Here is a 26,095-nt window from a genome sequence, read left to right on the forward strand (position 1 = left end):
TGTGGCTGTCCACTTCTCTATCAGACAACCACTACTCCCTTGATGTTCGCCTTGAGAGTGTGGCCGGCAGCTGACCACCGCTTTACATACACTAATCTTGTACTTCCCAGCTTGACCAGTCGTCATAATCAGATTATTCATCGCGTATCTTTCCAACAATATCCCTCTGAAGAATTCAAGTCCTTGTCAAGTGATCGCTTCGTATCGCGTGTCCGCAAATCGAATCCCTCTCCTTACAGCCTAATTCAATAGCGGCTAGTTTTCACTTCCCGTTAAGACATATCCTTCGTCCGGCCACCGCCCAACATTTGCAAAACCTTAACTGTGGGAGACCTCTCCAGATGAGACGCCCTTTGCCTTAATGTTTGACCATTAGCACCAAATGCTTACCAATCTGAGTGCGCTGTAGTTTCTTAATGGACAACTTGGTCCAAACTTTGTGTTTACTCTGCATTGTGTGTTTGTGACGCTCCAAGACTCCTTGCGTCATCTGAATCAGCCAATGGTGTCACATATCGCGATCGCACCGACGCCCGAGCTGTCCACGCGAGGAGGCGAAGAGCCCTAACCCCATTCGTCGACGACGAGCATACATTATCCGTGTTTAAATACCATCCCGCCTTTCCAACGTCCACTTCCATCAGACCCGGGGACATACACAGACAGCACACAGGTACGTGTAGATTGTACTCTATTGACTCGACTCTCTCAGCTCCGCCGACACTTTCTGTCATACATCGCACGTCAATAGGAACAGGCATTTGCGACTTTCCATGCACTTTGTTAAGGTACTCTAGCGTGTGATGTCGCTATAATCAAACCCATGCTTCACATCCTCCTGAATGTGGCTTCATTTTGTTGGAAATATAAAAGCGTCTCTTTTTTAACATGATCGCTGCAAGGATTGAAAACGTTCATAACTGTCATTAAACCAACACGACAAAGCCTTAGCTTAGCGTTTCTAGCCATTGTTTAACAACTTGTTAATTTCCTACACTTTGATTGATTAGCTGACAATTGATTCTTTCATTTATTTAGGCTTAATTTTAATGTTTTAATGAAATTAACACGTACAGGTCTCTTGTGTGTCCAGGTGATATCGAAACAGTATCATTTGTGCTGTGACATCATTGTCCGAACCAACATTTCTTACGCGTATAGTATATACAGAGGGCATTTAGAAAATCCCAAATCCTGAACAGAACGCTGTCTGTGTCTGTCACGAGAAACACACGTCTGTAAAGGACGCAGATTCATGGTGATAATATCGACTCGCGCCGTAGTGCTCGTGCATGCGTTTACGAAGACTGTAAATCAACGCACTGGCATATTTTCTCTTTATTAGGACATTACAGAAAATGACGAACAGAGGCGAGGTTAATGTTCTTTTTATGAATTTTCCATCCTAATTTGTCTTTCTGGACACTCCGATCTTACTGATGTTCTCATCACTGCAGATAACTTCACTTTTTTATTTTCCAACTGACACATGTAGTTTGTCAAAGACAATTCATTTCTGTGGGTAAGACATTCATCAGTTTATTGTTTGTACAGGTTATTATTGGGTGATAAGCTGTTGTGAATGTCTACTAATCACCCTTCTGACGTCAACCCATGATCAATGTACTTGCTGCGGGCAAATATCTAATGTAAATCATGCATGTTTCACTCTGGAAATGGCAATTTCGTGTACATTAAGTAACATATATGCTAGAAGCCCGCAATGTGATCACTTGTCGCGCTTGTAATTGTTTTAGTGTGAACAGAAACACTGGTAACTTGTAGTCACATTGTAATCCGCAACCCCGGAACATCATGAAGTACATTTATCACTTGGTGTGACACTGTCAGTTACCAGAAACATATTAAGAAACATTTGTGACGTTAAACGTTAATACTGAAAAACCCTAGATCCCAGTGGTGGAAGGATTCAACTTTAATAATTTGAGCATCGACGAATCTAAGATCACATTTGTCATCATAAACAATGTAACCTGTATCTCCTTGATGTTTAGAATCGTTTGAACTGAAATGCATAAACTTCGGTTTCGATTGTCACCAACCCAATTACGTATGAAGTTTCCATATACGACTGTTATAAAACATCTTTTGACTGCACATAAAAAATCTGAATGACGACAATAAAGTAACCTGTAACTGTAGTTATTACAAGCAATGTGTTGAAGGAGAACAACTTTCAACAGTGAAATAATCTGTAACATTAGTCATGATGAGTTAATACGGTTTAGTAGAACGTCACCAGTGAACTTGTAATTCACACTTAGAAGAATCCGTTTATATTCCCGTGGACGTAGTGAGTGTGAATTTGTTATTTATTTAATTATGATCTATATATGAAGCGTATATAAGACATATATCCGTTTGCTTATTTTCTTGCAAGAGCTGGAAACTGGAGCGGCCTGTGTAAGTGAGCCTGCTCGACAAGCAGCTAATGTCGTGGACGGAAATTAGGTTTAGTCAAGAAAAGGAAAGGCAGTTAATATTGCAAATGAAGAACCACTCCTAATCGGTTCTTTTAGATTGCAATATCTATATTCCAGTGGTACATTACATGCCATATGCTGATTTCCAAGATGATCAGCTGATCGGATAGCCGAGGTTAGATGCGCGATAAGAGTTGATAGGGTTGTGTCTGAAGATTGATGTACTTGTCCAGAAAGTTGGGTATCTCACACAACAAGGAAGTTTTGTCATGGATGTAATGCACTTTACGTACGGACAACGATATAATGACATGCGCTGCATTAACCATGTCCGGCAATGTAGTATTTCGTCCATATGACAAAAGATTTGGTTGGTCGCAGGGAGGCAGAAAAGCACTGAACGGTGAATGTTTCAAACGTTCTAGTTGATACACATAGTCTTTCTCGTTTAGGTGTAGTGTCTTAGTTTACTAAAACGTTTTACTGTCGACATTGGGGGTTTGTAGATGTAATCAAGAATACACAACGATTGTTTATGAATTAGTATTTATGACTTTGACAGAGTGGACTATTTCCCGTCACGTCAGCTGTCAACACTACCTGGGTACCTGAACCATATACACTACAGCTTGTTTTCACAGTCTCCTCCGGCATGAAGCAATGATCGGTCTATCGAAATGATAGGTCTTCACGCCTACTATTTCCTTTGAGAAAACACAATTTACGTTTATCCTTCACTTTCCTTGACTTTGTTTCTTAAATCCCATTATAAACCCTCGGCTTTGATCTTCTTACGCGCTTCTTTAGTAAGGATTTCTTTTACCAGCGCTATATTTAGATTTAAATAGCATCACGACAGTGTGTGTAGCGAAGCTATCACGTACTTTGTTTTACAGAACTGCATCTGCAAACAAGTTTAAACGAAATACATGTTGAGCTACTTGAAATAAGCATTGTCAAAAACACATGGAGATAAGTAAAGTGTCTTGAATTATTCCCACAGTGCTTTCATTGTATCAACTATATTAGTGATTACGTAATGCTCACTGTAATGAAACATTACAAGGACTGCATTTGACATTACGGTAAAGCATTGTGTACTCGCGGATAGCATTATTGTAAACACTTCACAATGGAAAACGTCACGTCCCTTTACCATGTTAGTACAATGTAGTTATATTGTTTGGAATACGTTTAGATGCTGAATTAAATGTAACCAAGACGACCGTGAGAGTGAGAATGCTCACATGGGACAAAGCTTGTTGACGCGGTACTTGGTTATGTGGCGTCGGTAGCTGGACAGATCAATGGCAGGTAGTACCCACAGTCAAGACACACACACAACTACCTAGAGTACCGGCACTAGTACAGTCGCTTTGTCTGGCTCGTCAAAGCGGCCTCTGCAGTAATACGGGCATCGAAGTTCTGTTGTGTCAGGGGGTAAAGACAAATGACGCTCATATTAATAGCTAAAACTTGGATACTGACAGGTTTGGTTAATTGTAAAAGTAGCACAGCTAAATTAAGGTCTTCCCCACTTTTTACTTGTTAGATAATTAGGCTTTACTAAGATAAATAAGTGGGAATAAAATGAGTTAGCTACACCATCTTAGTAAGGAAATCTCATCGATTTGAGGAAGATTCTATAAACATTTTTTCAGGCGACAGGTTGTAATACATGTCAGTCTATGAGCAGATTACAAGACAGACTGGCGTGTATTTATTCTGCAAGTTTTACCCCTGCTGTATCATTCCAATAATGGCAGCTGCACAGGTCAGATTGTTTTCAACGAGAATTTGCGCGGGTAATATCTGTATTCCAGTCTTCATATACACGAGAAGAGAGACAGCAGAACTTACTGGAAGTGTATCACAGCTCTCCTCAGTGCAAACATCATGTTGGGAATCATGCACACAACCACTTGACATCTTATTCCTTGTGAATTTCGATGCATTTGAAGACAAACTCATTCAGCTTTGCAAGATAGAAACAATCCCTGCACCTAACACTCATGAGGATGAAGTTTACAACCTGAGAATGAATCCTGAGGTGGTCCCTCTTGGTCTCCTTACCGAGTCTTCTGCTGACCTTAAGATCATCAAGTACCTATAGTCACACGACTCGCCAGCAACAAACCAGACAGCAGATTGATCTTGATGAACAGATAAAATATCAAAGCTCCTTTCCACATCAGATGTTTGTTAAAATCTACATTTACGTCCAATATGGACATCATGTTTCATTATTATCTATATGATTGGATTTGGTCCAGAATAAACTATAAGTTCGTTTCCATACCATTATCACTTGTTAAAACAATATTTACACATTTCTTTACATTATTTGCTAAAATATACATTTACTGCTGGTCTGTACATATGTATCCAGAGTTAAGTCCACATTAAGCTGTTGCTTTATTTGTAATTAATGAGTCCCACCATGTAGACAGATGTTGATGAATGAACCGTAGTCAGTCACACAGATGTTATCTGTTCTCCTATACCATCTATCTGACACCCCGGCCGTAACTATTATAGTTCTAATGGTTGTGTTAAAGTACGTAACCCGCTATCTAATTATCAGCGATGTGAAAAAATGTGAGCTCATTATAAACGTAATACCAGATGTTGTCAACAGTCAGCCACAGATGCCAGCTGTTTTACTAATTAGATATCATATATAATTTATTTCTTGGAAAGTCTAATGAGCATCAGTTATAACTCAAAGACAGCCTACATTATAAAGTAATTAGCGGCAGGACCTGTGATGAGTATCTCGTAATAAACTGTAGAACTACTTCAGCGAGACACCAGCTCCCTTATTGATACAGTCTTGACACAGAAGGACCACAGTGTAACAGCAGACACCATTGGACAGAAGCGGGCTCATCTCCTTTATTGGTAAAGTCTTGATACAGAGGGACCACAGTGTAACAGCAGACACCATTGGACAGAAGCGGGCTCATCTCCCTTATTGGTAAAGTCTTGATACAGAGGGACCACAGTGTAACAGCAGACACCATTGGACAGAAGCGGGCTCATCTCCCTTATTGGTAAAGTCTTCATACAGAGGGACCACAGTGTAACAGCAGACACCATTGGACAGAAGCGGGCTCATCTCCCTTATTGGTAAAGTCTTCATACAGAGGGACCACAGTGTAACAGCAGACACCATTTGACAGAAGCGGGCTCATCTCCCTTATTGGTAAAGTCTTCATACAGAGAGACCACAGTGTAACAGCAGACACCATTGGACAGAAGCGGGCTCATCTCCCTTATTGGTAAAGTCTTGATACAGAGGGACCACAGTGTAACAGCAGACACCATTGGACAGAAGCGGGCTCATCTCCCTTATTGGTAAAGTCTTGATACAGAGAGACCACAGTGTAACAGCAGACACCATTGGACAGAAGCGGGCTCATCTCCCTTATTGGTAAAGTCTTGATACAGAGAGACCACAGTGTAACAGCAGACACCATTGGACAGAAGCGGGCTCATCTCCTTATTGGTAAAGTCTTGATACAGAGAGACCACAGTGTAACAGCAGACACCATTGGACAGAAGCGGGCTCATCTCCCTTAGTGGTAAAGTCTTGATACAGAGAGACCACAGTGTAACAGCAGACACCATTGGACAGAAGCGGGCTCATCTCCCTTATTGGTAAAGTCTTGATACAGAGACCACAGTGTAACAGCAGAAACCATTGGACAGAAGCGGGCTCATCTCCCTTATTGGTAAAGTCTTGATACAGAAGGACCACAGTGTAACAGCAGACACCATTGGACAGAAGCGGGCTCATCTCCCTTATTGGTAAAGTCTTGATACAGAAGGACCACAGTGTAACAGCAGACACCATTGGACAGAAGCGGGCTCATCTCCTTTATTGGTAAAGTCTTGATACAGAAGGACCACAGTGTAACAGCAGACACCATTGGACAGAAGCGGGCTCATCTCCCTTATTGGTAAAGTCTTGATACAGAGAGACCACAGTGTAACAGCAGAAACCATTGGACAGAAGCGGGCTCATCTCCCTTAGTGGTAAAGTCTTGATACAGAGAGACCACAGTGTAACAGCAGACACCATTGGACAGAAGCGGGCTCATCTCCCTTATTGGTAAAGTCTTCATACAGAAGGACCACAGTGTAACAGCAGACACCATTGGACAGAAGCGGGCTCATCTCCCTTATTGGTAAAGTCTTGATACAGAGAGACCACAGTGTAACAGCAGACACCATTGGACAGAAGCGGGCTCATCTCCCTTAGTGGTAAAGTCTTGATACAGAGAGACCACAGTGTAACAGCAGACACCATTAGACAGAAGCGGGCTCATCTCCCTTATTGGTAAAGTCTTCATACAGAGGGACCACAGTGTAACAGCAGACACCAATGGCCAGATGCAGGCTCAGGTCCCTTAGTGGTAAAGTTTTGAAACAGAAGGACCACAGTGTAACAGCACACACCAATGGCCAGATGCAGGCTCAGCTCCCTTAGTGGTAGCCTTGTACTGCTTTAATTTCGATATTTGTTTCTTACATGAAGCAATTAACTGTTTTTGCATATACGCATTTGCCCTTCCCAAGATTAAAAAAAGAAAATATTGCACGTAGTTCAACCGAATAATGACACTATCATGACACAATCAGTCACCGCTACATGTGTATTACGTGTGCAAGCGCTATCAGTCTATACTACATGTCTATTACTTGTACAAGCGCTATCAGTCTATACTGCATGTCTATTACTTGTACAAGCGCTATCAGTCTATACTACATGTCTATTACTTGTACAAGCGCTATCAGTCTATACTGCATGTCTATTACTTGTACAAGCACTGTCAGTCTATACCACATGTCTATTACTTGTACAAACGCTATCAGTCTATAGTACATGTCTATTACTTGTACAAGCACTGTCAGTCTATACAACATGTCCATTACTTGTACAAGCGCTATCAGTCTAGACTACATGTCTATTACTTGTAAAAGCGCTATCAGTCTGTACTACATGTCTATTACTTGTACAAACACTGTCAGTCTATACCACATGTCTATTACTTGTACAAGCGCTATCAGTCTATGCTGCATGTCTATTACTTGTACAAGCGCTATCAGTCTATACCACATGTCTATTACTTCTACAAGCACTGTCAGTCTATACGACATGTCTATTACTTGTACAAGCACTATCAGTCTATACTACATGTCTATTACTATTACAAGCACTGTCAGTCTATGCTACATGTCTATTACTTGTACAAGCGCTATCAGTCTATAGTACATGTCTGTACACTTTACATGCACTATCTGTCAAACGTCAAAATAGTTTATTGTATTAAAGGGATCCGGCCCATATGCATTATACCTTCACAAATAGTATACAACATACAAAATAGAGAGAACAAAATGACAGGCAACTGTAAAATTACATTTCAGCGTTTTAAAATTTTTAACAGTTGAATTCTTAGTTTCATACTACGTTTAATAAATAATAACAGATTAAGAATAACATTGTCATTTTGAGAAGACACTGAGGACATTAAAGCTAGAGTAGGTGGTTTTGACTATCAATATATACTCCATGTCATTACACTTATATATGCACCATCAGTGTATACTCCATGTCATTACACTTATATATGCACAATCAGTGTATACTCCATGTCATTACACTTGTATATGCACCATCAGTGTATACCCCACGTCATTACACGTGTATATGCACTGTCAGTGTATACTCCACGTCATTACACTTGTATATGCAATATCAGTTTTTACCCCATGTCATTAGACTTGTATATGCACCATCAGTTTATACTCCATGTCATTAGACTTGTATATGCACTATCAGTGTATACTCCACGTCATTAGACTTGTATATGCACTATCAGTGTATACTCCATGTCATTAGACTTGTATATGCACTATCAGTTTATACTCAATGTCATTAGACTTGTATATACACTATCAGTGTATACTCCATGTCATTAGACTTGTATATGCACTATCAGTGTATACTCCATGTCATTACACTTGTATATGCACCATTAGTGTATACTCCATGTCATTAGACTTGTATATGCACCATCAGTGTATACTCCATGTCATATACTTGTATATACACTATCAGTGTATACTCAATGTCATTAGACTTGTATATGCACCATCAGTGTATACTCCATGTCATTAGACTTGTATATGCACTATCAGTGTATACTCAATGTCATTAGACTTGTATATGCACCATCAGTGTATACTCCATGTCATTAGACTTGTATATGCACTATCAGTGTATACTACATGTCATATACTTGTATATGCACTATCAGTTTATACTGCATGTCAAATACTTGTATATGCACTATCAGTGTATACTACATGTCAAATACTTGTATATACTCTATCAGTTTATACTGCATGTCAAATACTTGTATATGCACTATCAGATTATACTACATTTCAAATGCTTGTATATGCACTATCAGATTATACTACATTTCAAATGCTTGTATATGCACTATCAGATTATACTACATTTCAAATGCTTGTATATGCACCATCAGTTATGTCACCGTACGCCGATGGCGCGGTCCATTGCTCATATTGTCAATCACGTGTTTAGTTCAGCATTGTCTGTTTACATGATATCACAATATGGTTGGAATATTTCATACGTAAACACAAACAAATCGGCAAAAGAACGTAAGTGATGTATGAGCTAAATGGACCACGGAAAGTATACGTTTAACATATTAGTCGTTTCTCTTTGGTCATCAGGATTCGAATAACTGTGTTCTGGATAAAACAGCAGATGTGATGTTTGCTTAACGAGTAATGAAATGTATCTTCAGCTGGAACTTCTGTCACTTGCAAAAAAAGACTTTGGTGCCAGACAACAACGTCATAAGCGTTGGCAGGATTCAAGCAAAGCCTCTGCCAACAAATATCCGTTTTAATTACTGGACTGAGTGCTAATAAAAGCTGGACATCGGTCACCAAGACCTGGGTGGAAAATGAAGCAGAATCGGATTTGGCTTTATTGGTCGTTGTTCAAAGACAAACTGTTGTATCCATTCCTCTATCAATTTATTTCAAAGCTGGATTTAATTACTTTCGTTTAGAAGGGACGTTTAGGGTTATAAATCCCCTGTCAGTTTTGACAGATGTCAATCGTTGGGATCGGGACATTTCGAAAAGGCATCTGAATCTAACCTTATATGGTAATGTGACTACACGGCAAGCCTCGATTTCGATTCTCAGAATGTCCACTTCATAGAATAAAGTAGCTAAACACGGAAAAAAAAGTTCCTGTGTTTTCATTCTGTTAATTAGAACTGAGGGTTGGTGTTACCGTCGACTGGTATTCCAGTTGTATCAAAGGGTATGGTGCTCACAGATGTTTACCCATGAATAAACAAATGCTAAACAGTTTCTATAACCCAATGTTCTACCAAAGCAGTTGAGTGTACTATTCACTTCTATAACTAAATGTTCTACCAAAGCAGTCGAGTGTACTATTCACTTTCTACAACCAAATGTTCTACCAAAGCAGTCGAGTGTACTATTCACTTTCTATAACCAAATGTTCTACCAAAGCAGTCGAGTGTATTATTCACTTTCTACAACCAAATGTTCTACCAAAGCAGTCGAGTGTACTATTCACTTTCTATAACCAAATGTTCTACCAAAATAGTCGAGTGTACTATTCACTTTCTATAACCAAATGTTCTACCAAAGCAGTCGAGTGTACTATTCCGACGATAATATAATCATGTTTATATGAAGCAATGTCAAATAGTGATGACACAATCATATATGTTCCATGAGGATAGATATAGTTGTGGTGAATCGAGGGAGGCTGGAACACGGGGTAATTGAATGAGGATAGCTGAAAGCCGCTTGTCTGAACACCAAGATGCTGCGTCTGCTCAACTCGGGAGGAACAAAAGTAATGCGTGTTCTGTTTGACAAATTGTTCACCCGAAGCAATGGGATATGATAGCAATAGATGTGAGTCAATTTAAAGTATGCGTCGGTCTTAAGGACTCGCCGGGCTACGTATATTGTAACCCTCGCCCTTTCATTCTTGGAAAAGTGCTGACTGTGTCGTAGACCTCTGCTCACTTAATGCAGATCTGCTAAGTAATCGCTATAACCAGCGACACAAAATCTAGGTGTTTGCTGTCAATTAAATATCCACCTGTCTAATGTATTTAAACAACTAGGTAGTATTTGCAACACCAGATTTGACTGTGAAAGTATATTAAGATTTGCTTTAGGCTTTCGCTGAGGTGAAAACGCAATGCATTCACCAGCGAACACCAAGGAAATAATGATAATGGTATGTAGTGCAGTGTCAATTTCACCTTGGTATTACTTTTCGATTTCAGAAAGGTTAAACTCGAGCGGTGAACGAACAAACTACATATCGTTGCAATAAAGCCCTGGCTGTACGTATTCATAGCTCGGTTGTAAATGAGTGTTTTCCCGTGAACGCTACATTCGTGGTAATGTCTTCACGTGACACTATTAAAACAGACATCAACAGCATCAAACAGTACGTGTTCATGTGAACACGTGATAAAGTAGCAAGTTTTTAGTAGACATGTGCTGCATGGTGCACTGCCTGGCAGTTGTCACGCGAGATACATATAGGATGTACGTTGAGATGTGTGTAACATAAGGTTTTCACTTCGAGGTCATATGTGTTCACTAACAACTATTAGCGTGGTGTAACGTGAATATCACATGTGTTTTGATGCCATAAAGATAGAAAGCCAGAAGCTTTCAGATACATGCATATCACTTTTCACATCTGTGGAAACTAGACCTGCAAATCCAGCAGATGTAATATAGCACTTAGTAAAACAGTTAGTAGTTTTTTAGAGTTAGGTTTGCTGAACGATTTTGAAAATGTAAATAATCTTATAGTAAGTTTCGGGTTTTAGTGAGATGTAGCTTCATATGCCAGTTCGTTAATTATCAGATCGGATATGGATTTTTAATCAGATGCGAAACATTCCAAAGACATTCAAGCGTTATTGTGGTAGTAGTGCACACCGTGTAAACACCTGGAGGTATAGGCAGGGTTACTGAACAGTACGATATCCCGCACAGTTATCTTGATAGGAAGGAAGAAGACAAAGCTTCATACATTTGTTGTAACTACTCCACGAAATTGGCGATTCAATTTATGACAAAAGATTTTACCTGCTCCAAATGGTTGGATGTTTTATCTGACGACTCGCATTGTGTTCTGTAAGGACGTTGAAGAGATCAGCTTTATTTGATCGTTACGTATTACAAGGACAATGCCGCTCACTCCTGTCACCACCTGCACAACTAACGTGTATTGTGATCCGACCCGTCGATGGTTCAGCTGTATCAAGGACGGAGAGTGAAGGTGGTGAAACATCGGTGTTGGGGGATGGCTCATCCAACACCAATTGTAACACAAAAACAATCTGCCAAACGTAAATCGTTTGGCGGTCAGTGCTCATATGGACCCTGAGGTATTACTTGAAGTCAAGCATGAAAGCACTGTCTAGCTGCTAGTGTTCCCTAGATGGTGGGCTTGTCAGTGCTGTCACACATCTGTGTAAACGCTGTCACACATCTGTGTAAACGCTGTAGGACTTGACGGCGTTAAATAAGACGTGTAGACCTTAAAGTAGAGACACGCAGCTCACCCATCATCAGTACAGATGTGTGGGCAGCCCACGTGATATCATATAATGCAACATGGTTGACAAACAGCAGGAATAGTAATGTTGACAGAATAAACTTCAAGACACTGAAGCCGGATCCAGTGTCTCACGATGTGATAACATTGAGTGTCAAAGGTTGACGCCGAGGTCAAGGTTGACGCAAATACAACATGATCGATTCATAGACTGGAGGGATATCAATAAGCGATTTCCCGTCAGGCATTCTTCTATTGATATCACAACACATAGAAGTTTAGCTGACGTCAGTCATTGGATAGTGTCAGCTGGGTTATCATTGAATTGCTATTGACCTGTATGTGTCGCCAATAGATGGTTATACAAGTGGTAGTTTGTGTATCTATGATTGTCGCAAACTAGATGATGAAAAGTAGATTGTGTACTAATATGGACAGATATTGGATTTTACTTATGCCAAAGCTCCTCATCAGGCCAGTAGGCGTGTAGCTGACGAGTTGTACACACCCTGCAGCAGAGTTTTCCGAAGTTCGCTTTGTCTTCACTAAAAACTGTTAATCGTCACATGTTTCCTACTTTAAGTTGTGTTTTCACTTATCACTTATTGCCGTCAACCTCTGCAACCCTGTCGTACAAAGCCTACAGAATAAGAACTATGTTTTTATCAGGGAACATATCAAGGCAGACGTGGAATCAACATCACACTTTCCATCTTACCATATTTCTCCCAAAGACTGAGTGGTACTTTTCATATTGCCGAGATAAGCAACTAACTGATGTCTCCATACAAACACAGAAATCCCTGTGACATGGTGCTGCGACAACAGCAGTGCTTGTCTGATGGAGAACATCACGGTTTTGTTTCTCAAACATATTTCAATGTTATACTCATGCACATTAGGGAGCTAAAACCACATCGGGATTTATCAGTTGTTAACGATGTACACCAGTGATGTTATACACAAGGGTCATCTGCTGCAGTATGTCCATACATGTGTTCTCCCTCCTGTATAGTAAAGCATCAGCAATGACAGATATGTAGGATTACTTTGGCCCCTTGTTAAGATGTGCATGTATTGTACTGAGATGAAGGTATATAGCAATGCGTTGTAGCTGTAACACCGGAAGTGTTTCTGCATAGTCAGGGTATATGTCTTTTAAGAAGACTGTCTACAACACCAGTAGTTGTCATGTTTACAGATATACCAAGTCACAAAACCTAAACAGCAGCCTGATTCTTCTAGTGAATCTTCGTGCGGTATTAGATCGACTCCTCACTTGGGGATAGTGTGGAATGTCCATTTCTGGTTTCCCCTGTCGTGGTAGTGCTAGAAGCAACATGACCTTACTCACTGGTATGATTGGTGTCAGATACTGGCGATAACTGGAGTGGTAACCTGACCATCTCCCTGTTCAGTATACATACAATGTTTGCGAAAGGGGCTACAATAGCGGCTCTGGCCGAATGTCATCAGTTGGCGGACACACGGACACAACTCCGTGTTGTAACCGAAGGCCAGCTAATTGTGCTGCGGTTTATTGGGCTGTATGTCTGTGTGGAGAGTGTACACCGGAACCTTGACGTTGTCGCGGATGTTGCTGAGCACGATGCTGTTTAAGAGAAGTCACCGTGGAGACAGTTGGTCGAGGCTGGAAATAAAACTGAGTTTGTCGTTGTACAGCCTCATTACGGGATTTCTTCACGCACCTCTACCATGCTGTCAACCTACCTGGCGTTAGCCACACAATGGTAAGATGCTGTGTGACGCATCGTGATTAGGGCGTTGTCGCACCAATATTTCAGGATATGTCACAAGTACTATTTCTGTTTATTTCTGTCTTATAGGCTCTTGGAATAAAAAGACGTTGAACAAATCTCCAATATACGGAATCTAAGAAAAAGAATGCAATTTCTGATATTGTTGACGTGAAAGAGGTTGGACTGCTAGGTAGTGAGAGTTGTTAAGACTGGAATGGAAATATCTCATCATGCTATAGTTTAATTGAAATACAGAAATACGACACTTGTGTGCTCGTGGATAGACATATGACACTGTTTATCCATTAGTGTTCTGTATGATAAGAACAGAAATCCGACATTTATGTATAGTAAGATAATTATATAGGACAAATGGTGTACAGTAGTCGTTTTTATTCAGTGGGATATAAATACAATCCCTCAGCAATGACACTGTTCTACGACATCAGATTGTTGTACGTTGGCTTCAAACAAACGTTGTAGTACAGAAGGTTCGAAGATGATACAAAAATAGAAACATAACATGCTAAATTGTTGTACCTCAGTTAAGAAATACACCATTGCAGCAGAGCGGGTTTGATAGACACAGATGTGCAGGACAGACACATGACACTGTTGTACAGCAACGTAAACATGATCTAATGTCCATGTTGTGCAAGAAGGTAGAAAACCAAATTGTTGTTCACTGGCAGGGACATGCGATATGTTGCTCAGAAGGACAGAAACATGACACCTTATTCAGCTTGAGATACACGATGCAGTTACAACAGAAATATAGGGTACGGATAGGTATCGTCTTTCGTTCATATTGTAAGGAAATTAGATAATTTCATATAAACAATTCCGTTTAGTGCACAAGCTAGCCTCATGTAACTGATTTACAACGATCATTTAGCTGCCAAACGTGCTAATGAGCAAAGTGATATATTGTGACTTGAAGTAGTAAAACTTATTACGACTGAGGAGATTAATTAAATGTTCCTTTAATGTTTTGAAAAACTATATGCATGGCATCTGAAGGATGAGAGTGCGTCCTTTTTCAGACACACGTCACCTACCATTTTTACGAGCTGGAATAATTCTACAGTTGATGTACTTTGTCATTAAGGGGATATCCAGAAGTAAGATTCTGTTGAAAATACAACGAAATACAATTATGGGCATGATATTGACCCCTAAACAATAGTGCTGCAAACAGCATATGTGTAACATAGATATGTGAACTGTTCCGTACCATCAGCATACCTTCATTATCACAGCATTGTGTAACATAGATATGTGAACTGTTTCCGTACCATCAGCATACCTTCATTATCACAGCATTGTGTAACATAGATATGTGAACTGTTCCGTACCATCAGCATACCTTCATTATCACAGCATTGTGTAACATAGATATGTGAACTGTTCCGTACCATCAGCATACCTTCATTATCACAGCATTGTGTAACATAGATATGTGCACCGTACCATCAGCATACCTTCATTATCACAGCATTGTGTAACATAGATATGTGAACTGTTCCGTACCATCAGCATACCTTCATTATCACAGCATTGTGTAACATAGATATGTGAACTGTTCCGTACCATCAGCATACCTTCATTATCACAGCATTGTGTAACATAGATATGTGCACCGTACCATCAGCATACCTTCATTATCACAGCATTGTGTAACATAGATATGTGAACTGTTCCGTACCATCAGCATACCTTCATTATCACAGCATTGTGTAACATAGATATGTGAACTGTTCCGTACCATCAGCATACCTTCATTATCACAGCATTGTGTAACATAGATATGTGAACTGTTCCAGCATACCATCACAACATACCTCAGCATACCTTCATTATCACAGCATTGTGTAACATAGATATGTGAACTGTTCCGTACCATCAGCATACCTTCATTATCACAGCATTGTGTAACATAGATATGTGCACCGTACCATCAGCATACCTTCATTATCACAGCATTGTGTAACATAGATATGTGAACTGTTCCGTACCATCAACATACCTTCATTATCACAGCATTGTGTAACATAGATATGTGAACTGTTCCGTACCATCAGCATACCTTCATTATCACAGCATTGTGTAACATAGATACCATCATCACATACCTTCATTATCACAGCATTGTGTAACATAGATATGTGAACTGTTCCGTACCATCAGCATACCTTCATTATCACAGCATTGTGTAACATAGATATGTGAACTGTTCCGTACCATCAGCATACCTTCATTATCACAGCATTGTGTAACATAGATATGTGAACTGTTCCGTACCATCAGCATACCTTCATTATCACAGCATTGTGTAACATAGATATGTGCACCGTACCATCAGCATACCTTCATTATCACAGCATTGTGTAACATAGATATGTGAACTGTTCCGTACCATCAGCATACCTTCATTATCACAGCATTGTGTAACATAGATATGTGAACTGTTCCGTACCATCAGCATACCTTCATTATCACAGCATTGTGTAACATAGATATGTGCACCGTACCATCAGCATACCTTCATTATCACAGCATTGTGTAACATAGATATGTGAACTGTTCCGTACCATCAACATACCTTCATTATCACAGCATTGTGTAACATAGATATGTGCACCGTACCATCAGCATACCTTCATTATCACAGCATTGTGTAACATAGATATGTGAACTGTTCCGTACCATCAGCATACCTTCATTATCACAGCATTGTGTAACATAGATATGTGCACCGTACCATCAACATACCTTCATTATCACAGCATTGTGTCACTGTTGATGTCAGATGAACGTATATGGCAGTTGCTAAATGAATTACAAAAACTGTAATAGCTATCGACTTTCCTGTGTTTGGACTCACAAAAACTTTGCATCGACATTTCTGTCATGTTCTGCTTCATATTTTATATTTGATATACCTCATGGTTGGGACAAGACGGATAAGCAAAACACTCATTTGCGCTGCAAGCTTCTAAAGAAATTAATTATGTGGCACCAAACTTTAAACAATATCAGAATGCAATCTTCAACGTCAGGGGATTTACAAGAACGGTCAGTTCGAATCCCTCTGACTGGGAAGGACGATCGAAAACCTTTATGCACAAGAAATCTTGAGCACATTTAGTCATAGTGGTTTACCTTCAGCGAGATGTGGAGGTGTGGGCGAGTATAGAGTGGGATGGGGCCAGTGATGGAGTGGGATGGGGCGGAGTGGGATGTGGCGAGTGATGGAGTGGGATGGGGCGGAGTGGGATGGGCGAGTGATGGAGTGGGATGGGGCGAGTGATGGAGAGGGATGGGGCGAGTGATGGAGTGGGATGGGGCGGAGTGGGATGGGCGAGTGATGGAGTGGGATGGGGCGAGTGATGGAGCGGGATGGGGAGGGTCCATTGAGGTTGGTTGCTAACTGTTAACTAAAACACCAGAACACCTATAAAAGAGAATATTGATGCTCCATCTGTACCACATAAATCACGAAAGGTGTCTTGTCCTGCATAGGATTGATGTATAACCCTGAAATATGAAACCGGTTATGCATGAACCATGCTTATATACGTGCATGACATCAGTACGTTAAAGAGACACGCTCAGCATTCAGATGATGTCATTTGGTATCAAAATAAAATGTCGTTATCGTTGGAATCAAAACATAGCAACAACGAAATGCATAACCTAAAGCATACAGAATAGTAACACCAAGTAAGATACACGGATTGGTGCCAATAAAAGCTACTGTGTGTGTGTGTGTTTGTGTGTGTGTCTGTTTCTCTCTGTGTATGTCTGTCTGTGTCTGTTTCTCTCTGTGTGTTTGTGTGTGTGTGTCTGTCTGTGTGTATGTGTGTCTGTATCTCTCTCTCTCTCTCTCTCTCTCTCTCTCCCTCTCTCAATCTCTCTCTCTCTCTCTCTCTCTCTCTCTCTCTCTCTCTGTGTGTGTGTGAGTGTACGCGCGTTGTTGGGATAGAGGTGTCGATTGGCAATCTCTTTCGGGGGCGGTGGGGTAGCCTAGTGATTAAAGCGTTGGCTCGTCACGCCGAAGACCCGGGTTCGATTCCCCACATGGGCACAATGTGTGAAGCCCATTTCTGGTGTCCCCCGCCGTGATATTGCTGGAATATTGCTAAAAGCGGAGTAAAACTAAACTCAGCCAGTCAGCCTTAGCACAGTTTTCAACTGGGAGATTTATACCACGACAATCTGAAGCACAGCGGAACAGCCACGTTGGACGCTTGTTATCTTGAGAGTCCCAGGTGACTGTAGCCAGTGTATTCACTACACCCCAGACCACCATCCCTAGCAACAGCATGGTACGTCTACAAGCCGACCCTTGTTGCACCTACTTTTACAGAGTCTGCCTGACACCGACATGTACTGTTACATCACTTGCGGCAAATGTGTGCGTCAACAACTTCCACTTAAACAGAAGGAAGGAGATCTGACCGTGACGCAGGTTTCAGATCTAGACAGCCTGTTATAGGTGTTGTTCTGATGTATGAGCATCGTCTTGGTTGTGAAACACGCACACTCTGGCGGCGTACGGCTGTGGGCGGGTGTCTCCCACACTGGAAGAACAAGCATGCATGTGCAAGACAACTAAACGGCCCAACATTATTCTGTGAAAATCCTTCAGCCACAATCTGTTCGCCTGAAGCATGTGTAACAGCAACAATGAAACACAGTGGTTCTCGTAGTCTCTCGTTCAAGATACAACACCAATGAGACGAACTGTATCGCCGCTTACATCTGAACATTACCAAACTTGTCAATTACCTGTAACATATTTTCATTTCAGGGAAAATATGTCTATTTCGCAATGAAGAAAGACGAAATTATGCTTTATTCTGCATTTTAGTTAAGACTGTACAATATTCCTCTCATTCGTACTCTCAGTTCTGCCTCCAGTTGGAGTCAGGCAGTACTTGACGCTACTGGGGGACGCATGGTCTGTGATCCCTTCACCTTTAGCATATTCCGTGCTAGGTCTGTATTCTGAACACGTGTCTTCCGCTCTTGTAGTTGCAATATGTCATCAGTCACCGCATGAAGTGATCTGATGACCTTTACATACATGATGCCTTACATACATACATGTTCTGATGAGCCTTACATACATGATGCCTTACATACATACATGTTCTGATGAGCCTTACATACATGATGTCTTACATACATACATGTTCTGATGAGCCATACATACATAATGCCTTACATACATACATGTTCTGATGAGCCTTACATACATGATGCCTTACATACATACATGTTCTGATGAGCCTTACATACATGATGCCTTACATACATACATGTTCTGATGAGCCTTACATACATGATGTCTTACATACATACATGTTCTGATGAGCCTTACATACATGATGTCTTACATACATACATGTTCTGATGAGCCTTACATACATGATGTCTTACATACATACATGTTCTGATGATGAGCTTACACATGATGCCTTACATACATACATGTTCTGATGAGCCTTACATACATACATACATGTTCTGATGAGCATTACATACATAATGCCTTACATACATACATGTTCTGATGAGCCTTACATACATAATGCCTTACATACATACATGTTCTGATGAGCATTACATACATAATGCCTTACATACATACATGTTCTGATGAGCATTACATACATAATGCCTTACATACATACATGTTCTGATGAGCCTTACATACATGATGACGCAGCTAGTTGAGACGAATAACATGTACACATACTAAGAATAATCCGTATGATTCATGTCAGCTTCTGACAGTTGCGCAACATTCAAACCTGTACTGGAATGTTAAACTATGAATCAGCTTGTGGCTGAAATGCATGTAAATTAATTAGTGAATGTAGGAAGAACACCCAAGCCATTCACTTCCAACACGTGTGCCCAGTGACACTCCTTACTGCTCCGTGTGTTATAACTCACAGGGCCGGGGAACAAATCTGATTACAGCCCGGAATATCCAAGGGGCAGAAATTTCCTTCTTGACTGTAAAAAATAGGAGTGACGATACGGGATATAGCCACCGCAAAGAGGATAGGATACATGTCGGACTTCTTACCCTGCTCAGTACAAATACGTAACTTGTGAAGTAGATGTATCAATATATAGTCCCGTCGAGGGTGTAAAAACATCAATGACGCTGGCTAAAGTCCGACCAATGAGTCAAACCTCATATCTGGACATATAGCCTACATCATTTATTTCCACAATGGTCTGTACATTTTATTGGTAAACTAATATTTGTTGGCACGTTTTGAATATGTTGCATGTGTCCATTATAGTGTTAATATTTACTGTAGCTGTCGTCTATGTACAGATACGATGAGCTTAAGTTCAATATTATTGTACTTCCGGTTTCAGCATGAATTTACTTAGGGGGTAATATTAAGGGGAAACAAAGCCCTGTGGAAGGAGGGGGTGTATTTACATTGTTCTGTGTATTGTTTGGACATTCATGCTTTTAAAACTATTTTCTGTAAGCTGATTGATTTTGTGTCTGCGATGCCGAGCGATCCCTTTCAGATGTACCATCAAGCTAGTTTTGTGAAGTCGGAACACGAACACTTGGATCTAACTCACAGTTCTTGTGTCCGGTAACATCTTGTCGCTTAAAAACTGTGTCTGAAGATCTTTTTTCTTTGGTGCTGCTGTATTGTTGAAGTCTCTGTTATTGTATAAATGTTTAATTCATGCGTTGATGCTAAGAATATGACACGGCATGTCAGGGTGATTGGTGGTGGCTGTGTCTGAAGGGTTCTCCACATCGCTGGGCCGGTGTAGTAGAGGAGTGGCTGCTTTCCAATTAACCTGATCACCGGTTTTCAAATCACATAAGGATATGTGGGTTTAATCAAGTATATAATGGTGTTTCATTAAACAGATCAGAAACTCACTGAACCAGAAAACATCACATTTTGGAGCTTAGGATAACATTTTTACGAAATTAATAATCTACATTGCATTCTCTTAAAAAGGTCACGCACGTTATCTTCTGTAGTCAGCAAAAGCGCATAAAACTTTAAGAAAGGTTGTTATATCATGGGGTAGTCATCCGTATCAAGTCCACGGCCTGAAGAATAGGGGGCTCCTGCCTTGACCCGGCGTTGGAGGACGCTATCGGTCATTGCTGCCGTTTAAACAAACCAGTTCCATGCTGCTGTACGTTGTTGTCACGGGTACTCGTCGATGTTCCAACTGAAATCTGAGTTTTGTGGACATTTTTTCTTACCCTATAGAAATCTAATTTACGTGATATATTGCTGGACGTCTTCTCGTCTTTCCGAGGAGGAGGGCAGAACAAGGCATTCCGTTAATGTCGACTCGTAATCACATTGTTTTCTTTTTCACTCAATTAAGTCCTCATTTCACAACTTCTGGAATATTTTTTAGTTAGGTGCTGAGTTGTTCAAGCCTGTCGGCGCGCAAGTACTGCCTGAACTATTTGATTAGGATGTTATCTTCTTGTGTGACTTATAAAGTCATCGACATGACAGATCAGCACAATGATTACATACCATGGGAACACTGATTGGATTACAACCTTCTCTAGACCTGCAACAGCGGATACATGGTAGCTTAAGAGGATTGAAGATAGCGTCAATTAACATTTCAAGGAAGTTAAACGCTAGTTTGTGAGAAAAAAACATGTTTCGCCTCAATTTGTCAACGACATCTAAGATTGGCTTGTGTACTTATTTAACATGTTCAGTACAATTTTAACTACTGATGGATTCAAATTTTTTAAACTGCATGTGTACATGTCCATCATACATACAACACTTTTACCTGTTAATGAGCATCGTACATTGTGGTACAAAATATTCAACTCCCAATCTCACATGTTTATGTGTATATACAGCGTAGTTTCAACAATTGAACTCTCAACCTCTCAACTCTCAATCTCACATGTTTATGGGTATATACAGCGTAGTTTCAACAATTGAACTCTCAACCTCTCAACTCCCAATCTCACATGTTTATGGGTATATACAGCGTAGTTTCAACAATTGAACTCTCAACCTCTCAACTCCCAATCTCACATGTTTATGGGTATATACAGCGTAGTTTCAACAATTGAACTCTCAACCTCTCAACTCCCAATCTCACATGTTTATGGGTATATACAGCGTAGTTTCAACAATTGAACTCTCAACCTCTCAACTCCCAACCTCACATGTTTATGGGTATATACAGCGTAGTTTCAACTGTCAGCCTTTCTTGTTTATAAGTATCATACAGTGTAATACAACATTTTTAACTCTCAACCACTGTGTGTTCGTCATCGACCATAGTGTATACTAAGTACTCCAGACGCTTAATACAGAATCTCTTGAACAATAAACACAGTAATAAAAAAGCGCTGTCTATCTCTTGTTACAAATCAAAGGAAAGTACTGTAAGTGTTGCGCAGGTGATACATACATTACACAAGGGATCACAGGGATAGTGTCAGATCCACTGTACTTCAGAGCGAATGTGCAAAGGGAACGAAACTAGAGTTTCCTTTCACTATTTGAGATTTCGAGCCTCGAGTGACGCCAGCTTGTCGCAAACAAAGATTGATAGACAGCTGGTCCTAAAGTTAAACCTTTCATCTCTATATCGATGACGGTAAATGTTTTTTTAAAACTTTTGCGATCGTAAGGATATATTTAAGTGGTGTCTGCTGGTCTGGGTTTGTGTTCACTGCTCACCTCATGCTGTCAGTTCAGTCCATGTACCGCCATTTTGAATCAACGCAGCCGATATTCATAAGCTGAACGTCAATTCGATATTATTCATTTGGGAATAATATACCATATTAACGACAGGATTCGTTTTTTCAAAAGTGAATTGGAGAAGCACCTCAAAGTTCTATAACTGTGATGTCATTACATTGTTACCTCATTGCCTGAGTTATAGTTTTGTGTGACGTCATACAAGCAATGTCACCCTGCGTTAAACCCTGTGAGAAGTGTGATCACACTTGCTTCAGTGGGAGGTTCATTTCAGGCTTAAATGTGCCCTTGTCGAGTATTGTTTTGGCCGCATATGTTTATAATGTCACGCACAAATATATAGTTGTAAGTACACCTTTAAGTATTCTGCAAATGCCAATCACTATATGTGAACTTCGTTATTCAGTAATATGTTGAATTTGATTTATAATCGAATTGGTAATATCCAATTATATTCGTAATAGCCGTTTCCTGTGCGGAGGTAAATGACATCTGACGCTGTCCTAGGTGTCAACTGAACAGATCACATGGGACAGTTATTGTCTTTGAATGAATAACTAAGTCTTATCTTTGTTTTGCAGAACCATGAGAGAAAACGTCGCCCAGGTCCTCGCCCTCGTGGTTGCCGCCCTTGTTCCCATGGTGATGCTGGTAAACACAGTGCAGGCTGCGCCGACGGAGTGCGCAGACGGACTTTGTGATGACAAACTGGCTGCGTCTGATGGAGCGTTTAGTGATGGTACTGACTTAGACAAGAGAATGTCCAAGTTCGTGCGTATAGGCAAAGGCCACGGTAGTTCTTTCGTTCGGATCGGCAGGCCACACTCATTTGTCCGTATTGGTAAATCGACTGGACTCGATTCTGAGTACGAGGAGCCTGAAAAGCGAGGGGGATCCAACTTCTTAAGAATCGGAAAGGGCATGAATAGATTTCTGAGAATCGGTAAAAGTGTAGATACCGACAAACGGGCGAGCCGGTTCTTGAGAATAGGCAAATCTATGGAAGACGATGACGAAGAAATGGACAAGAGAGGCCATGCTTTTGTTCGTATCGGCAAAATTCCTTCCTCTGCATTTGTAAGGATTGGCCGTGAGCCTCTCCTGGACCGCATCATGAAGAAACCCAGCAGCAGTTTCCTGAGGATCGGACGAATGGGGCAGTCATCATTTGTGCGCATTGGCAAGAAGAGTTCCGGTTCTGACGAGGACACCTACAGCGTGTAGACGACTTCCGGTCTGCTGTGCTCGGCCAGGTGAGCCACCTCACACACACATACACGGAGACAATACATCTTGCAGCAGTACAGTCACTTTGCATCCATTACAGTGTCTGACATATATCGATAAACCTACAGGTGATATTTCGAAATACAGGGGTCTTTCTCTTCCACTCTCTTGAACTCAGCTGACTTGCGGCATGGTGAACATTTAGATCTAAGTTGGTGACGGATGTGTACATGCTTCTTCTCAACTTCATCCTAAACAAAGTTTCTCGATACCCCAAAGGCTATTGACGCGTACGTGGACTTTCGTAACTGACAAGTGAAATGCATCTCATCGTAATAAGCTGACAGTCGTCCACTAGATCCTGTGTCCAGTGGGGTCACGTGTCGAGTAAGGCATCAGATCTTATGTGCAGTCGGATCATTGTTCTGGCTGTTCGCTAGATCATCAAAGGCACTACCGTATGGCAGCCGTCTGGAATTCATGGCTCCCCGTGCAATCTGGAGGACGTTTTACAAGCAGCATCAGACCTTTCCTTGTGGAGGATACGAGAGTCAATGTGCATGTCATCAACTGACAATTATGAGAACTAAAGCAAAAACGCTCCTTATCATGACACAACTTGTATGTATTTGTATGTTCAGCGTTTCTGTGATGCCGATCGTTTAAGATATATCAGATGACTGAGATACAATAAAATCTAGTTGTTCAACTCTGATGTGTTTTCTACCCTGTATAGATTCTGTCCCAGTACGAGGGCGAATAATCGTCCAAAGACGTATTCACTGCCCTTTAAGACCCGGATATCAGCGACATAATTATGAGTTGATTATGTTTTTTTCTTGCTGACTGACTAGTTCACGATGTTTAGCTATTTCACCTTTTGGTAGACAGCCCATGGCATCATGACATCATACGAACGCCACATTCTCTTGACGCCACATTGTGGTGACCTGATCAGGTAACCTCGTTCCTACGAAGGAAATGATGTCACATCTTGTGATCTGGAAACCCATATTTTCCTACATTTACTCAGAAAACGTGACATTTAGAAGAAAAGACAACACCCAACTGGGGACTACGGATTATCTGTTGCCCGTGAGATAATGTTCCACATTCACCGACCAAGGCTCGGTGAATTATGTCACTCTGGAGAGATAATCCGTTGTTCAATGTAGCTCGTAGGTTACTTTGTAAATAGCTCACACGTCAGTATGACATGCATCTTGTCATACAATATTGCTTTGAAAAAGGAAATTCATCAATATCTGTTTCTCCTAAAAGGAGCTCTGTCTTCAGTGATGTCGGCTATGATGGTGAAGGTGAGACCCCTGTAACTGATGAAGATGATGAATGAGATGCTGTCACGATGACGTTCACGAGTGACGTCACTCTAGAGTTGCTGGCAATCTCTTAGCTATTTCAATACGACTATACTTCCACATGGCTGCTAGTTATTGTACCCCTCATCACATTCATTAATCTGCACACCTTATTTTCAATGGGCTTATTTTGATAAATTCCTAGACAATTCCAAGCTTCAATTTAAGAATGGATTTTACATTAAACGTTTGGTACTGCACGCAATTTAACGATTGGAAACAAAACAATCATGATGAAATATTCATTGTGTATCAAAGAAAGCCAAACAGAGCTTGATGAGATCTGAAGAGGTTTGGCAGTTCAGGCCTGGACCACGTTAGTCGTGGGACATCAGTTAGAACACAGAGCTGCTAACAGAACTGATAACAATGAACAAGAAGGTGCTGTAATTGATTGTCGTAACTTTTAACACGACTCCATCGCTGGGTTCCGCAAGTGCGTAAAGTATAGCGTTATTGTATCTGACGTGCTTAATAGAACAGGCTTTTAATTCTAATGGTCTCTGTGACAGGACTGCCCTGTCGTTTCCCCCGGGCAGCGTACTGTTACGTCATCCATACCTCCTACAAGTGACACCAGGCATGAGAAGGTTTCTACTCCCATTCAGACTTTCCACGGCTCGTAACAATTTAAACGATCGTAACTTTTTGTTGTTTGTCGTACTTTAATGGTATTTTAGCAATGCTACAATTGCACTCACACTTTTCCAGGAATCGAAACCTTACAAAACATAGTTAAAATCATTTACCATTTATGTTATGAAAGTAAAAACATTGATAAGTAGCAACATGACACTATTCACTAGCGATTCAAACTGCAGTTAGTCCGGTCGTTTTCAGTTAAAAC

General features: G+C 40.7%; 1 protein-coding gene across 1 annotated transcript; it reads left to right on the forward strand.

Moving 5' to 3' along the window:
- Nucleotides 1–571: 571 nt before the first annotated feature.
- On the forward strand, nt 572–24,578 carry LOC124263227 (FMRFamide-related neuropeptides-like). The gene is made up of 2 exons (XM_046697819.1): nt 572–673; nt 23,224–24,578. The coding sequence occupies exon 2, from the start codon at nt 23,228–23,230 to the stop codon at nt 23,864–23,866; it is 639 nt and encodes a 212-aa protein (XP_046553775.1). The 5' UTR covers nt 572–673; nt 23,224–23,227; the 3' UTR covers nt 23,867–24,578.
- The last annotated feature ends 1,517 nt before the right edge of the window (nt 24,579–26,095 follow it).

This window comes from Haliotis rubra, unplaced genomic scaffold (genome assembly GCF_003918875.1).
Source record: "Haliotis rubra isolate DU_JTF1 unplaced genomic scaffold, ASM391887v1 Scf872, whole genome shotgun sequence".
NCBI lineage: Eukaryota > Metazoa > Mollusca > Gastropoda > Lepetellida > Haliotidae > Haliotis > Haliotis rubra.